Source organism: Priapulus caudatus, unplaced genomic scaffold (genome assembly GCF_000485595.1).
Source record: "Priapulus caudatus unplaced genomic scaffold, Priapulus_caudatus-5.0.1 Scaffold977, whole genome shotgun sequence".
NCBI lineage: Eukaryota > Metazoa > Priapulida > Priapulimorpha > Priapulimorphida > Priapulidae > Priapulus > Priapulus caudatus.
The window spans coordinates 59,540-76,228 of record NW_014578038.1 but is presented as its reverse complement, the minus strand read 5'-3'; the positions used below and the strand labels follow the sequence as shown (position 1 = coordinate 76,228).

The following is a 16,689-nucleotide window of genomic DNA, read 5'->3' as shown; positions in this document are numbered from 1 at the left end:
AAAGAGAAAGAGAAAGAGAAAGAGAGCGCATGAGAGAGGGAGAGAAAGAGAGAAAGAGGTTATTAACTCTTGCCTTTTCCAACACTCCAGTCTATACGGATCTGTTTGCTCATTATAAAAAATTCAACAAGCCGGATTCGACACGTTGTCTCACACCTCCTGCATTTATTCGTGCGCAGGTAAAGGAGGTTCTAGAGAAGGAGGTGAACGACCTGCAGGAGAAGCTGCAAACTGCCGTCCAGCAGGTGGCAGCACTGAGACATGAGATGTCGTCTCAGCAGGAGGCCTCGCAGGTGAGACATAAGTGAGGCGTGCTCGTGAGGTGTCTGCGAAACACGAGTTACTCCCGCCTCGCAGAGCTTGTGGGAAATGTTAGAGAGCCCAGCACTCGCTCAACAAGGCTGTCTTGTTAACAATGGATCTATCGCCCTGTGCTGGAATTTTTGCATATTCTTCTATGCTTTACATCGAAATTTCACCTATTTACACACAGGAACAGCATAATATTTTTACAATTTTGAACTTTACTATAGACGTTCTGTCAATATCTGTTTGAACATTTCATCAAATATGTCAAGAACATTATAACACGTTAACCTGAAAAACCGGTCATTGTAGAGTAATAGTTTATATAATAGTTTCGCGGGCGTGCATTTTGATTGTTCGAACGAGCTGACTCGAATTTCGCATGGAACGTGTTAAATAGCAGTTATAGTCGAACCCGTGTTAGTGGATGTAACTGTAGAGCATATGCCTGTCTATCAAGCACACCGTTGGCATTTCCCCTGAATGGCGGCTGCACAGTTAAACCATCTCTATAGAACGGACGCGTCGACTATCCGCACTTTGCCACCAAGCATTGTTCTATAGAATGTCCTCTCGCCGCAGTGATTGGCCGCAGCTGCCCTTCAGTCACACGAGACGATTAGATCGACCGCATCAAACTCGCTCTGCTGGGGTACCTTACACCATACGCAGGGGTAGAAATTAACTTTTGAATAAGAGAGTCCAACGGATTCCCTACCCTCAAAAAGAAGGAGTCCACAGCAAAATAAGGGAGTCCGCAGTCTGAGGTTCAAAATTAAAGATATTAACAATAACGCATATGCTTATTTTGTAAGATTAATGTGCAGTTGCACGTCTGCCAAATTTTCTTCGGACATTAGCTGAAAAAATACAGTAATTTTGCGAGGCCGTGCTTCAGACCGAACTAGTTAGTATGGCAGAATTTTCAGGGAGTCACACGGACTCCTGCATATGTCAAATCAGGTAGTCTGACAGTAAATCAGGGCGTATTTGACGCCGGACTCCCGTCAATTTCGCACCCTGATACATATCATCCTGATCATTTTCGCACCCTGACCCCGTGTGGGTCAGACCTTGTAGTTACAATCAGCTCAGTTGTATAACTAGTAATTACCCGACTCATTCGAAGGCGACGGAGACTGAGCTGCAAGGAAAGCTAAAGCAACTAGAAAAGATAGGCGAAACAAACGAGGTGACCATCACGCAGGCCAAGGAAGACACCGGTAAGAGCCGGCCAAAGTTCTACTGGGAGGGCCGCGGGGGGCATTCTGTTTGCCGCAAGTGTGTTACGTTTCGTTTCTGGAAGGTGGAGGGTGTTAGTTTTTGCGAGCGGTTGACGTTTCGTTGACTGTGTGCGGTTGTATACGATGTTTCTAGATAAGGGTAAGGGTTAGGGAGCGAGTGAGGGAATCTTTAGTGTGCGTATGACTTAATGTAGCTGTAGGAATTAGCCAAGGGTTAGGACTAGGAAATAAGTGAGTGAGGGATTGACAGTCATTATTGTGCGTATGGCAATGTTTTTGCAGAAAAACTGCGAACTGCTGTCCAGCAGGTGGCAGAACTGAGGCAGGAGATGTCGTCTCAGCAAGAAGCCTCAAAGGTGAGACATTTTCTAGGCGTAATGCTGCCTCATTGATGATCCTTCTAGTGCCACCTTGAGAAGCAATTGTAGACAATTCGCCTGTATAAGCAACCGTCAATCGAACAAAAGTCGAAAATAGTCTTCTTATACAGATACCCGTTCTGGCGATGTGTCATTGCCTCTCAAGGAAAGCATGCAAAGTGTCTTTTATAGACAGGTGTCTGTTCTCTAGCGGTGTCTACTGTCTACACACTTATGGCCATGTCAGTCCGTCGTGGTCGTAGCCGTGGTGGTAGTCGTCCGTCGTGGTCGTCGCCGTAGTGGTGGTCGTCTGTCGTGGTCGTCCGTCGTGGTCGTCCGCCGTGGTGATCCGTGGTCCGTGCCGTCGTCGTGGTGGTGGAGGTACCGTCGGCGTTGTGGGTGCGCTGGCGCCATTACTGGTGTTCCAGCGCAACCCCGGGAAGTGGAGCCTCCTCTATCGGAACTATCTGGATGGCGGTGGTGTCATTGAGGTGCACCACCGTAAATCCAGGGTTGAGCCGCCGGAAGCGGAGCACATCATCGAGGAAGGTGCTCCGCTTACTGTATGCGAGCTGTCCCGGCACCCCGCCATATATGAGACGGCGTGGCCTCGGAGACGTGGGCCGACCGGTGGAACGGTCCTGAGCCGGTGCGGAGACAGTGTTCAGTAGCCGCTGGCAGGGGCATTCCGTAGAGCGGCCGGCGGCGTTCCTGGCTGTGGTGGGGACGGTGGCCTGGTCCGCACAAAAGCGTTTGTGGGGTGGCTCCCCCTGGGCGGCCGGGTCCTCGTTGGGGCGTCGAACGGCGTAGTGATCCATGATCGGCGGTCGGTTGATTCGGCTGTCAACTGGCGTGGTAAGGACTTGGTGGAAGAGTAGAGAACGATTAGACATCGTGAGCGTTATAATGCAACGCACGATGCGAGGTAGCGAGTCACACGGATAATACTCAACAGCAACGTAATGACCAGTCCCTGTCACCGAGTCTGCCGGTGTAATTTCTAATCACTAATTATGAATGAATTTGCTTCATTACATATGTGACCCGAATCACACATTATAAAAAAATGCCGACGCGTGAGGGAGAGACCGCCATCTTGGTGCACACGACCTGAATGTCGCGCTGCGAAAAACAAGTGCACGTCCGACGTCGAACGCGATCTTGTTTTTTTGTTTCTGTTTGCGTTAGCAACGCTGGCGTGGTGCGCGGTGCAAACACGCCGTTTCAGTTCTGCGACACGGCAATGTCGAACGCGCTCTTGTTTTTTTCTGCAGAGAACCTTCCCGGCGACGATGGCGAGTTCTACCAGTTTGTTTACGTTAGCGACGTGGGCGTGGTGCGCGGTGCCAGCACGCCGTTCCAATTCCGCGACACGGACGGCGGGGACTTTGTCGCGCTGGAAGAGGATGACATCATGATCGTGCAGCCACGTGCCGCCATCACAGAGGGCAATCTAAAGGTCGCGTTCTGGGAGACGGCGCAGCTGAGAGCTGTGAGTCGTTTACTTGACTTTGTATTCGTCGTCGTCTGCTTGTGCTCGTTCTTCTCGTCACATTGTCTTTTTTGTCGTGTCTTTTTTGTAGAGTTCTTTTTCTACGTTTTTATTTTTCTATTTCTTTATCTTAATCTTTTTTTGTGGGAGACAGTCAGATAGGAAAAGGAGTGAGGAGCGAAGAAGTGGAGTAGAGAGAGGTAGCGAGACAGCAAGAGAGTGTGCGTAGGTGATCAAGAGCGAGAGAGAAAGAGAGGGAGGGAGGCAGGGGGAGGGAGGGAGAGCGAGAAGGATAGAGGGAGAGATGGGGGAGTGAGGGAGAGGGAGAGAGAGAGGGGGGAGAGAAAGAGAGAGAGAGAGGAGAGAAAGAGAGCGAGAGAGAGAAAGAGAAAGAGAGAGAGAGAGACAGAGAGAGATGAAGAGAGAGAGAGAGAGAAAGAAAAAGAGAAAGAGAGCGCATAAGAGAGGGAGAGAAAGAGAGAGTATAGAAAGATAAAAAGAGGTTATTAACTCTTGCCTTTTCCAACACTGCACAGTCTATACGGATCTGTTTGCTCATTATAAAAAAATCAACAAGCCGGATTCGACACATCGTCTCACACCTCCCCCGTTTATTCGTGAGCAGGCGAAGGAGGTTCTAGAGGAGGAGGTGAACGACCTGCAGGAGAAGCTGCAAACTGCCGTCCAGCAGGTGGCAGCACTGAGACATGAGATGTCGTCTCAGCAGGAGGCCTCGCAGGTGAGACATAAGTGAGGCGTGCTCGTGAGGTGTCTGCGAAACACGAGTTACTCCCGCCTCGCAGAGCTTGTGGGAAATGTTAGAGAGCCCAGCACTCGCTCAACAAGGCTGTCTTGTTAACAATGGATCCTGTGCTGGAATTTTTGCATATTCTTCTATGATTTACATCGAAATTTCACCTATTTACACACAGGAACAGCATAATATTTTTACACCTTTGAACTTTACTATAGATGTGCTGTCAATATCTGTTTGAATATTTCATCAAATATGTCAAGAACATTATAACACGTTAACCTGAAAAACCGGTCATTGTAGAGTAATAGTTTATATAATAGTTTCGCGTGCGTGCATTTTGATTGTTCGAACGAGCTGACTCGAATTTCGCCTGAAACGTGTTAAATAGCAGTTATAGTCAAACCCGTGTTAGTGGATGTAACTGTAGAGCATATGCCTGTCTATCAAGCACACCGTTGGCATTTCCCCTGAATGGCAGCTGCACAGTTAAACCATCTCTATAGAACGGACGCGTCGACTATGCCGCACTTTGCCGCCAAGCATTGTTCTTTAGAATGTCCTCTCGCCGCAGTGATTGGCCGCAGCTTCCCTTCAGTCACACGAGGCGATTAGATCGACCGCATCAAACTCGCTCTGCTGGGGTACCTTATAGCATACGCAGGGGTAGAAATTAACTTTTGAATAAGGGAGTCCAACTGACTCCCTACCCTCAAAAAGAGGGAGTCCAGAGCAAAATAAGGGAGTCCGCAGTCTGAGATTCAAAATTGAAGATATTAACAACAACGCATATGCTTATTTTGTAAGATTCATGTGCAGTTGCACGTCTGCCAAATTTTCTTTGGACATTAGCTAAAAAAATACAGTAATTCCACAAATCCGTGCTCCAGACCGAACTAGTTAGTATGGCAGAATTTTCAATGAGTCACACGGACTCCTGCATATGTCAAATCAGGTAGCCTGACAGTAAATCAGTGAGTATTTGACTCCGGACTCCCGTCAATTTCGCACCATGATATATGTGTGGGTCGGGCTTTGTAGTTACAATCAGCTCAGTTGTATAACTAGTAATTACCCGACTCATTCGCAGGCGACGGAGACTGAGCTGCGGGGAAAGCTGAAGCAACTAGAGAAGATAGGCAAAACAAACGAGGTGGCCATCACGCAGGCCAAGAAGGACACAAGTAAGAGCCGGCCAAAGTTCTGCTGGGAAGGCCGCGGGGGGCATTCTGTTTGCCGCAAGTGGGTTACGTTTCGTTTCTGGAAGGGGGAGGGTGTTAGTTTTTGCGAGCGGTTGACGTTTCGTTGACTGTGTGCGATTGCATATGAGGTTAGATAAGGGTTAGGGTTAGGGAGCGAGTGAGGGAGTCTTTAGTGTGCGTATGACTTAATGTAGCTGTAGGAATTAGCTAAGGGTTAGGACTAGGGAATAAGTGAATGAGGGATTGACAGTTTTTAGTGTGCGTATGACAATGTTTTTGCAGAAAAACTGCAAACTGCTGTCCAGCAGGTGGCAGCACTGAGGCAAGAGATGTCATGTCAACAAGAGGCCTCAAAGGTGAGACATCCTCTAGGCGTAATGCTGCCTCATCGATCCATCAAGTGCCACCTTGAGAAGCAGTTGTAGACAATTCGCCTGTATAAGCAAGCGTCAAGCGAACAAAAATCGAAAGTAGTCTTCTTATACAGGTACCCGTTCTGGCGATGTGTCATTGCCTCTCAAGGAAAGCACACAAAGTGTCTTTTATAGACAGGTGTCTGTTCTCTAGCGGTGTCTACTGTCTACACACTAACAACAACCCATTATTAGAAATTAATTCGGCTTCCAGCTAGCGTACAATTGTAACTGACCGCCGACTGCCACCCCGCCAACATTAGACTGTATCAATTTCGTCGCGTAACGTCTGCTGCGTGTTCGTTCCGTTGACGGTGGCGGCACCTAGTGGCCGTCGCCGCGACGTTGCATAACGAGCCGGCGTGTTTGCAGGCGACGGAGGCTGAGCTGCGGGCGACGGTTAAGCAGCTGAAGGAGGTCGGGGAGACGAAGAAAGGAGCCATCGCGCAGGCGAAGAAGGACACGGGTAAGAGGCCGTTATAGTTATGGTTATAGTTATATGGTATGGTTATGGTTAGAATTAGGGATACGGTTGTGGATAGAGATTAGGTTTGGGAATGTAGTTGGGATTAGGGTTATGGTTAAGGCTAGGGTTAGTGTTAGTGTTATGATTAGTGTTAGGGTTAGTTTTAGGTTTAGTGTTAGGGTTAGTTTTAGGGTTAGTGGTAGGCTTAGGGTTAGGTTTAGTGTTAGGATTAGTGTTAGTGTTAATGTTAGGGTTAGTGTTAAGATTAGGGTTGGTGTTAGTGTTAATATTAGGAGTAGTGGTAGGGTTATAATTGGTCTTAGTGTTAAGATTAGAATTAGTGTTAGGTTTAGTGTTAGGCTTAAGATTAGTGTTAGGGTTAGCAGAGGGAGCGATGGAGGAAATCGTCGGTGGGTGTGTCACCTCATGTATGGCTTCACGTTTCACGTTGTGCTCCTGCAGAGAAGCTGCTGGCCCGCGTCCAGGAACTCGAGGAGAAGCTGAAGAACAGCGAAGACAAGAACGAGGCCCTCAAGGCCTGCAAACGGCAGCTGACCGACGACGTCAGGGCCTACGAAGAACTCAAGGCCAGCATGTCAGCATCGCTGAAGGTTCGTGGGCTGCGGGCCGCGCGGGAGGGGTCGTGTGGGAGTGGTCGTGTGGGAGGGGTCGTGTGGGAGGGGTCGTGTGGGAGGAGTCGAGTTGGAGGGGTCGAGTGGGAGGGTCGTGGAAGGGGCGGCGGGCGCGTTGAAGTGACTAATGTCGATTGAAAGGAAGTTACTCTAAGGAAAATGAGTACATTGAAAGCTCGGCGGAAAGATTTCGCGACGCGCTATTTGTGTCACGAGCTGGTTAGCAGTGTGCTAATGTGGACTCTCCTGTTTGTGTCTCCCAGGTGGCGGCCACGGAAATGGATAAACAGAGCAGGGAGGCAGAGGCAGCGAAAGAGAGAGCTTTGCAGCTCGAGAAGCTGCTGGAACAGGAGGAGATGGCGAACAAGGCGGTGGCGAAGGTCAGTCACCTGTTACCTGTCATCCTGCTTGTGTCAATGCATGCACGCGCGCGCACACACGCATGCACACATGCACGCGCACGCTCACACGCACGCACACACAAAGAGGTGGGGAAGGTGGGTCACCCAGTCCTGTCACCCTGCTCGTGTCAGTGAACGCACGCACGCATGCACGCACACACGCACGCACGCGCACGCTTACACGCACGCGCACGCTCACACGCACGCACGCACAAGAAGGTGGGGAAGGTGGGTCACCTGCTACCTATTATCCTGCTCGTGTTAATGCACACACGCACACACACGAACACAGGCACACAGACACAAGCACGCACGCACGTTTATATTTAAACGTGTATGACTCGCGTAACAAAATCGCAACCCCGGTCGCCACGGTGATTTCGCCTCACGACGTCTCGTCGTCTTCGTTGTCACCCCGCAGGCAAGCAGTGAGCTTGCTGACGAGAACTCGCGGCTGCGCGGTGAGCTGGAGAGCCTCAGACAGCAGAAGGAGCTCGAGTCCGCGGGCACGGCGTTCGCGTTCAGTCAGACGCTGGCCGGCCTGCAGGAGTGCTGCAAAAACTACCGGGATAAGCTGACGAAGGCCGAAAACAAGCTCGCTCAGAACGTAGGTTGGCTTCCTTTCTCCTCCTCCTCCTGCTCCTCATCCTCCTCATCTTCCTCATCCTTTACTTCTTATCCTTCTTTTTCTTTCCTTACTCATCATCCTCTACCTTCTCCTCCACCTCCTCCCTGTTCCCCTCCTCCTTTTCATCCCCCTCCTACTCCAATTTCACCTCCTCATCGTCTTCACATTTCTTCTCATACTCTTCTTTTTTCCCTTTCTGTGCACATCCTGTTGTTCCTTCTCATCCTCTTTCACCTCTTGTTTTCCTCACCGTCTGCCTCATCCTCTTCCTGCTTGTCATTCTGATCCCCTTCTCTCGTCTTCTTTCTCCTTGTCGTTTTCCTTCTCACCCACTCCTGGCAGAAGACTCCTAGGATCCTATGAGACATCTGCTTTTTGGCACGCGGGAGCCACTTCAGTGTGGCAGTAGCGAATGGTTTCAGTTGCAAAATTAGAATTCAGATGGGCTGCCAAGCTCAGCTTCCGCTGGTAAGTTTCAGTTTTTGTGTATTTGTTTGAAGGCGAAACTTGCGACGGCGAAGGCAGATCTCATGACAGAGAACGAGGACATGGCGGGGAGGCTGGGGATGGCGACGCAAGCGTACATAAGCAAATGCAAGGTACTGCCGCAGTGATCGTCTGTCCGAATCCATTATTCCTACAATCTTGACTCGAATTTACTAATTTCTTACTAGTTTAATTAGAATTTCAAGGGAAACCTTACGCTATCGGTATGCGTTCTAAATAGGTTAATGATAGTCATTGTGACATCTGTATAGTCAGGTTATCACTTGGCATCTGATTTCTGTGTAGTGAATTTGACATTTGGTCACCTTAAAGTAAGTAATACTTGTCAATTGACCTATTTGCCGAAGTCAACTAAACTCTATCTCTCTCTATCTCTATCTCTCTCTGTCTCTGTCTTTGTCTCTGTCTCTCTCTATCTCTCTCTCTCTTTCTCTCTTTTTCTCTCTCTTTCTCTCTCTCTCTGTGTCTGTCTCTTTTCCCCATATTTCTCTCTCTCTCTCTCTCTCTCTCTCTCTCTATTCATATTTGTGCCCTGTCTCTCTCCCTCTCCATCTCCATCTCCCCATCCTCCTGCTCTATGTGCTCTCTACGTATCTCCTCCTGCTCTCTTCCTCTCGCTCTTGCTCTCTCCCTCTCTCTCCCTCCTACTCTCCCTCCCCCTCTGCTCTATGCGTTATCCCTTCCTCTCTCGGCAGGAATGTGAGAAGTTGAAGATAAAGCTCGGCCGGCTTCAGCGCTGCGGCTCCGCCTCCTCCCTCACGACCGCTGGCGCCACCTACTACAACGATCCCGTTCTCGAGGCGACGACGGATGACGACGCCTTCGCGCTGTCTTTGTGGGCGGAGGTGAGCGGAGGTGGCAGCACCGCGGCGGCGGCGGCGACGGAGGAGGAGGGCGGAAGGAGGAACGTGCGAGTGCTGACGCAGGAGAACGATAAGCTGAGAGGAACCGTGCAGATGCAGAGCAAGGAGATGAGTCTCATCAAGGTGGGTGCGTGCGTGCGTGCGTGCGTGCGTGCGTGTGTGCGTCTGTGCGTGCGTGCGGGTGCGCGAGTGTGCGTGCTGTAAAGTATCGGATGTCAAGACATAATTGGGTAGAACAACATTTATTCGTGCCTAGCAAAACATGGCCGAGGCCAGAGCGCTCTTTACAGTAACAGTCTACATACGCGGGTATACGCGTAGTGATGTGGCTACAAAGTAGTTCTGCATAATGTTACATCCCCTTTTTTTTAGAAGAAAGATTGTACTTCAATCATGAGTAAAAACTGAACTTTTAAAGACCTTCGAATTATTCTATCCGAGTAGTAACCAACATGACGTTAATGTTAAATAATGCTGTAATGGTCAGTAAATCAATAATCAATCTGTAATGTTACTTCTACAGTAAATTCTACAGTAAATCAGTAATCAGTCTGTAATGTTACTTCTACAGTCCAACATGACTGTCACAAAAACTGAACGTTGCAGTAGTTAAACCGAATATCCAACCGAATTAACTAACTCAAATATCAAAGTTATACAACACGTATTCATTGCGTTCTCCACTACGCAATTGCCTGACTGTATCATATCGTTAACACAAATTATAAATCGAGCTTTCTCGGAGCTCTGACCATTCTGCCTGAACGGGTATGATAGTTTGGTTGAGCTGGAGAGCCTCAGACAGCAGAAGGAGCTCGAGTCCGCGGGCACGGCGTTCGCGTTCAGTCAGACGCTGGCCGGCCTGCAGGAGTGCTGCAACAACTACCGGGACAAGCTGACGAAAACCGAAAACAAGCTCGCTCAGAACGTAGGTTGACTTCCTTTCTCCTCCTCCTCCTGCTCCTCATCCTCCTCATCTTCCTCATCCTTTTCTTCTTATCCTTCTTTTTCTTTCCCTACTCATCATCCTCCACCTCCTCCTCCACCTCCTCCTCCACCTCCTCCCTGTCCCCTCCTCCTTTTCCTCCCCATCCTACTCCAATTTCACCTCCTCATCGTCTTCACGTTTCTTCTCATACTCTTCTTTTTTCCCTTTCTGTGCACTTCCTGTTGTTCCTTCTCATCCTCTTCCACCTCTTATTTTCCTCACCGTCTGCCTTATCCTTTTCGTGCTTGTCATTCTGATCCCCTTCTCTCGTCTTCTTTCTCCTCCTCGTTTTCCTTCTCACCCACTCTTGGCAGTAGACTCCTGGGATCCTATGAGACATCTGCTTTTTGGCACGCGAGAGCCACTTCAGTGTGGCAGTAGCCAATGGTTTCAGTTGCAAAATTAGAATTCAGATGGACTGCCAAGCTCAGCTTCCTTTTCCGCTGCCCCACGTCTCGGTAAGTTTCAGTTTTTGTGTATTTGTTTGAAGGCGAAACTTGCGACGGCGAAGGCAGATCTCATGAGAGAGAACGAGGACATGGCGGGGAGGCTGGGGATGGCGACGCAAGCGTACATAAGCAAATGCAAGGTACTGACGCAGTGATCGTCTCTCCGAATCCATTATTCCTACAATCTTGACTCGAATTTACTAATTTCTTACTAGTTTAATTAGAATTTCAAGGGAAACCTTACGCTATCGGTCTGCGTTCTAAATAGGTTAATGATAGTCATTGTGACATCTGTATAGTCAGGTTATCACTTGGCATTTTATTTCTGTGTAGTGAATTTGACATTTGGTCACCTTAAAGTAAGTAATACTTGTCAATTGACCTATTTGCCGAAGTCAACTAAACGCTCTAAATCTCTCTCTATCTCTATCTCTCTCTGTCTCTGTCTTTGTCTCTGTCTCTCTCTATCTCTATCTTTCTCTCTCTTTCTCTCTATTTCTCTCTCTCTCTCTCTGACTGTCTCTTTTCCCCATATTTCTCCCCCCTCTCCCTCTCTCTCTCTCTCTCTCTCTCCATCTCTTGTAAAGTATCGGATGTCAAGACATAATTGGGTAGAACAACATTTATTCGTGCCTAGCAAAACATGGCCGAGGCCAGAGCGCTCTTTACAGTAACAGTCTACATACGCGGGTATACGCGTAGTGATGTGGCTACAAAGTAGTTCTGCATAATGTTACATCCCCTTCCTTTTAGAAATATTATGTTATAATGTTACACGTGCGTGTGTGCGTGCGTGCGTGCAAGTGCGTTCATTCACGAGAGTGTGTATGCATGTGTGCGTGCGTGCGTGAGATTGCACGTGCGAGCGTGCGTGTGTGAAGGTGCGCGAGGGTGGAGGTTAGGTGAAGTATATGCTATGCTATGTAACGTTGTGTCTCACGTGAAACTTCCCGTGTTTGCTAACATGTGTAATGTTTGTGTCACCCACCACCAGGAGGCGCTGGAGAAGGCGCAGCAGACGCTGCAGGTGAAGTTAGCGAGCGAGTCAGAACTTCAGAGCGCGATCGAACATCTGCTAAATTTGCAGACGGACGCGAAACCAAAGGGAACGACGCAGAGACGAGAGATCAAGGTGTGTGTGCGTGCCTGCGTGCGTGCGTGCGTGCGTGGGTGCGTGCGTGCGTACATGTAACATTATGTTGGGTGTGATTGTGTGAGGTTCCATGGTAGTTCATGCACGTAACATTATGCCAGGTGCAATTGCGTGAGGTTCCGTGTGTGTTCACGAGCGAAATATGGTGTGATTTCATGTTTGTTAACGTTGATATACGTTGTTTACATCTCCCACCATGATCTCCCTCTTTCTCTCTCTCTTTCTCTCATCTCTTCCTCTCTCCCCCGTCCCTCCCTTCCCCTGCCTCTCGCTCTCTATCTCACTATGTGCTTACTACCGTGACAGATTTCACAGTCTGCTGTGGAGATGCCCGGTAACCCCATGAATGGCCTCGACGTGCAATTCGGTGCAGTGGAGTTTGGCTCCGACTCAGACTTCACACCCTACAGCACCTCGTCCAGCAACGTGACAAATTTTTACCAGAAGAACTCAGCTAGGTACGTGTGTGTGCGTTTGTGCGTGTGTGCCACGTGTATGTTCGTACGTGCATGTGCGTGCGTACGTGGGTGAGTTCATGTGCGTACGTGGGTGCGTGCATGTGCGTGCGTATGTGGGTGCGTGCACGTGCGTGCCTACGTGTGTGCGTGCGTATGTATGTGCGTGCACGTGCGTGCGTACGTGTGTGCGTGCATGTGCGTGCGTATGTGTGTGCGTGCACGTGCGTGCGTACGGGTGTGCGTGCACTGCGTGCGTACGTGCGTGCGTGCACCTGAGAGGTGTAGTTATTAGTAATGCTCATTAGTTCCCAGACATAATAGCAATCGCCATCTTCCAGGTGTGGTGCTATTCCTTCGTCATTCGCTGTCAATTTGACAGGTGTAATAGTGCATATTGTGTGCCAGAACATGAAACTAGATTGAGCTCGAGAATCGGGCGGTGATCCATACCACCATGACGACACAAACATTTTCCTTTCTCACCTCGTCTCTGCCGCACAAACGGTCAGTTATCGTAAATCTCATATATCGGCGCAGCCATTAATTTGTTCCTCCATCGTCTCCCGCAAGTGTGAGTTGTGCAGCAGCTGTGCCACCTCACCACCGACAGTGTTCGAAATAAGGGAAACATTTTGCTTGTCCAACGGACAAGCTACAAAATATTTTTGCTTGTTCTGCAAAATTTTGGCTTGTCCTGATTAATAACAGAAATATAGTAAATGTGTAAGACATTTAATCAAATTAAATTTTAGACCCAATATCTTACTTTGTAATATTTCAATACAGTTCACTAACAGTATTATCTAAAATTTGGAACTAAAAGACGAATCGAAAATACGAAACGGACTGCAAAAATGGCGGCGGCCAGCGATGGTAAAAAATGGTCTCTCTGTCTCTGTCTTTGTCTCTGTCTCTCTCTATCTCTCTCTCTCTCTCTCTCTCTCTCTCTCTCTCTCTCTCTCTCTCTCTCTCTCTCTCTCTCTCTCTCTCTATTCATACTTGTGCCCTGTCTCTCTCCCTCTCCATCTCCATCTCCCCATCCTCCTGCTCTATGTGCTCTCTATGTATCTCTTCCTGTCTCTCTCTCTCTCTCTTGCTCTCTTCCTCTCGCTCTTGGTCTCTCCCTCTCTCTCCCTCCTACTCTCCCTCCCCCTCTGCTCTATGCGTTATCCCTTCCTCTCTCTCTCTCGGCAGGAATGCGAGAAGTTGAAGATGAAGCTCGGCCGGCTTCAGCGCTGCGGCTCTGCCTCCTCCCTCACGACCGCTGGCGCCACCTACTACAACGACCCCGTTCTCGAGGCGACGACGGACGACGACGCCTTCGCGCTGTCGTCGTGGGCGGAGGTGAGCGGAGGTGGCAGCACCGCGGCGGCGGCGGCCGCGGAGGAGGATGGCGGAGGGAGGAACGTGCGAGTGCTGACGCAGGAGAACGATAAGCTGAGAGGAACCGTGCAGATGCAGAGCAAGGAGATGAGTCTCATCAAGGTGGGTGCGTGCGTGCGTGCGTGCGTGCGTGTGTGCGTCTGTGCGTGCTGTCGGGTGCCCGAGTGTGCGTGCGTGTGTGCGTGCGTGCGTGCGAGTGCGTTCATTCACGAGAGTGTATATGCATGTGTGCGTGCATGCGTGAGAGTGCACGTGCGTGCGTGTGCGAGGGTGCGCGTGCGAGCGTGCGTGTGTGAAGGTGCGCGAGGGTGGAGGTTAGGTGCAGTATATGCTATGCTATGTAACGTTGTGTCTCACGTGAAACTTCCCGTGTTTGCTAACATGTGTAATGTTTGTGTTACCCACCACCAGGAGGCACTGTCGAAGGCGCAGCAGACGCTGCAGGTGAAGTTAGCGAGCGAGTCGGAACTCCAGAGCGCGATCGAACATCTGCTAAATTTGCAGACGGACGCGAAACCAAAGGGAAACGACGCAGAGACGAGAGATCAAGGTGTGTGTGCGTGCCTGCGTGCGTGCGTGCGTGCGTGTGTGCGTGCGTGCGTGCCTGCCTGCCTGCGTGCGTGCGTGCGTGCGTGCGTGGGTGCGTGCGTGCGTACATGTAACATTATATTGGGTGTGATTGCGTGAGGTTCAGTGTGTGTTGACGAGCGAAATATGGTGTGATTCCATGTTTGTTAACGTTGATGTACGTTGTTCGCATCTCCCACCAGGAGGCACTGCAGAAGTAGAATGTAGACAAAACACATGGGCAGCTATGATGCAGCCTATTACATTTCGGGTGAAGTCACGCGTACACACAACAGCATTTGAAAACGAAACGCAAGTAGTGCTAGCACTTTGAGGAATAAATGCATAAATACATGGTGTAAAGTTGTAGAAAGTGTTCAAAGAGATAGGTGATATGTTCATGTAGATCATGTAGATAAATAAGTGTTAAAAAGTCCGATCATTTTGCGTTTTGTTAGACATTTTTCGTGGAAGCATTGGAAAGCAAGTGCAGTTAGAAAAAAACTGGCATAAAATGTTCTATAGCCCTGCAGCAACTGTACGCGGGCTATTGTATAGTACTAGAGCTAGTGTCAGTAGTGACACAACAAGCTACGAATTTTACCACAGCAGCGGCGACAAGTGCCGTGGGTAACATTAACGACACTCATACGTATACATACTTGCTTTCCACTCAGTTATATTGATGATATGTTCTGCAATATTTTCTTTACCGACAAATTGTAAACTTACTATTGAAGTCTTTGGATTCGTAGAGGCCGCCATTTTATGACGTCATGCTGATATTTTTCTTGTTACCATGATCCCCTTCTTTCTCTCTCTCCCTCTTATCTACCCCTCCCTCCCCTCCTTCCTCTCATCCATCCCCCTCTTTCTCTCTCTCTCTCCCTCTCTCATCTCTCCTTCTCTCCCCCGTCCCTCCCTTCCCCCGCCTTTCTTTCTCTCTATCTCACTATGTGCTTACTACCGTGACAGAATCCACAGTCTGCTGTATATCTGCAATCAGGTCCCGGTAACCCCATGGATGGCCTCGACGTGCAATTCGGTGCGCTGGAGTTTGGCTCCGACTCAGACTTCACACCCTACAGCACCGCGTCCAGCAACGTGACAAATTCTTACAAGAAGAACTCAGCCAGGTGCGTGTGTATATGTGTGTGTGCGTGTGTGCCACGTGTATGTCCGTGCGTGCATGTGCGTGCGCACGTGTGTGCGAGCATGTGCGTGCCTATGTGTGTGCGTGCACGTGCGTGCGTATGTGTGTGCGTGCACGTGCGTGCGTACGTGTGTGCGTGCATGGGCGTGCGTATGTGTGTGCGTGCACGTGTGTGCGTTCACTGCGTGCGTACGTGTGTGCGTGCATGTGCGTGCGTATAGGCGTGCGTGCACGTGCGTGCGTACGTGCGTGCGTGCACCTGACAGGTGTAGTTATTAGTAATGCTCATTAGCTCCCAGGCATAATAGCAATCGCCATGTTCCAGGTGTGGTGCTATTCCTTCGTCATTCGCTGTCAATGTGACAGGTGTAATAGTGCATATTGTGACTATTATGTATATATGGGTTAGTGGGCATATAGCCAGTGATTGTAGTTTGTCTATACCCATAAATAATGAAACGATTGTACCAGTATTTGCCAATATTGTCATTGTTTTCAGTTATTGCTGAGTCGGTAAACAATGTGAACCTAATTGACGCTTGTTATCCGCCTGGCAAGATTGACAGTCAGCTCTAACCAATCACTGTTGTAATAAGATGTTCTAAAAGACAAAGACAGGGAGCGAAGTGTCGCGGAGTCCGCAATTTGGCATGCACGCATGAGAAACAGGGTATAAAGTGTGTGAGCCTGACCTAGAAACAATATCTGAGGCAGTGTTTCCCCTGGCCAAAAAGGTCAGCGAGGCGGCACATTTTTTTTGGTGGTTGCGCAATTCGAAAACCGACCACCGAAGGTGATCCCGACGCTAGAGGTCCGGGGGCATAACCCACCAATTTTTTTTTTTAATTGTGCAATTTGGTGCATTCTAAGCTATTCTGAACACATATGAAACTCTTGAATCACTTTTTCGAGTTGTCAAAAGGAACAAACAAGCTTCTGGGAAACGTTTTACTTTCGTTTTTCTCCTTCCCAGTCCTCTGTACCCCCATGCATAGATCAATGCTGACGTATATCCGCAATGTTACAAGTACCTAGAATCTTGAAGTATATACAGTTTACATAAAAATAGTCCACTTTATACGTAAAGAAAGTGACGAATTCAGTTAACAGCTTTGATTACGTGCGTGCCAGGTGTTACTGGTCGAGCCCTCACTCCCCACAATAACCCCTGCGACATATGAAGTTATGCGGGCATCTTAGACTGTCACGAGACTTTGTTCGTGTGGCGAATCATGCGTTGAGGGAGTTCATGCCCTCAGCTCTAGATGTTT

At 49.1% G+C, this 16,689-nt stretch overlaps 1 protein-coding gene across 1 annotated transcript in view; it reads left to right on the top strand.

Annotated features, from left to right (window-relative positions):
- LOC106814779 (tax1-binding protein 1 homolog B-like) overlaps positions 1–12,008 on the top strand; it is a 24,430-nt gene extending 12,422 nt beyond the window's left edge. The window contains exons 2-13 of the mRNA XM_014819133.1: positions 3,184–3,401; positions 4,027–4,140; positions 5,246–5,339; positions 5,640–5,713; positions 6,143–6,236; positions 6,699–6,847; positions 7,132–7,248; positions 7,691–7,876; positions 8,398–8,496; positions 9,100–9,390; positions 11,699–11,836; positions 11,994–12,008. Of these exons, the coding sequence (XP_014674619.1) occupies positions 3,184–3,401; positions 4,027–4,140; positions 5,246–5,339; positions 5,640–5,713; positions 6,143–6,236; positions 6,699–6,847; positions 7,132–7,248; positions 7,691–7,876; positions 8,398–8,496; positions 9,100–9,390; positions 11,699–11,836; positions 11,994–12,008 (1,589 nt within the window). The remainder of the gene's footprint in view (positions 1–3,183; positions 3,402–4,026; positions 4,141–5,245; positions 5,340–5,639; positions 5,714–6,142; positions 6,237–6,698; positions 6,848–7,131; positions 7,249–7,690; positions 7,877–8,397; positions 8,497–9,099; positions 9,391–11,698; positions 11,837–11,993) is intronic.
- The last annotated feature ends 4,681 nt before the right edge of the window (positions 12,009–16,689 follow it).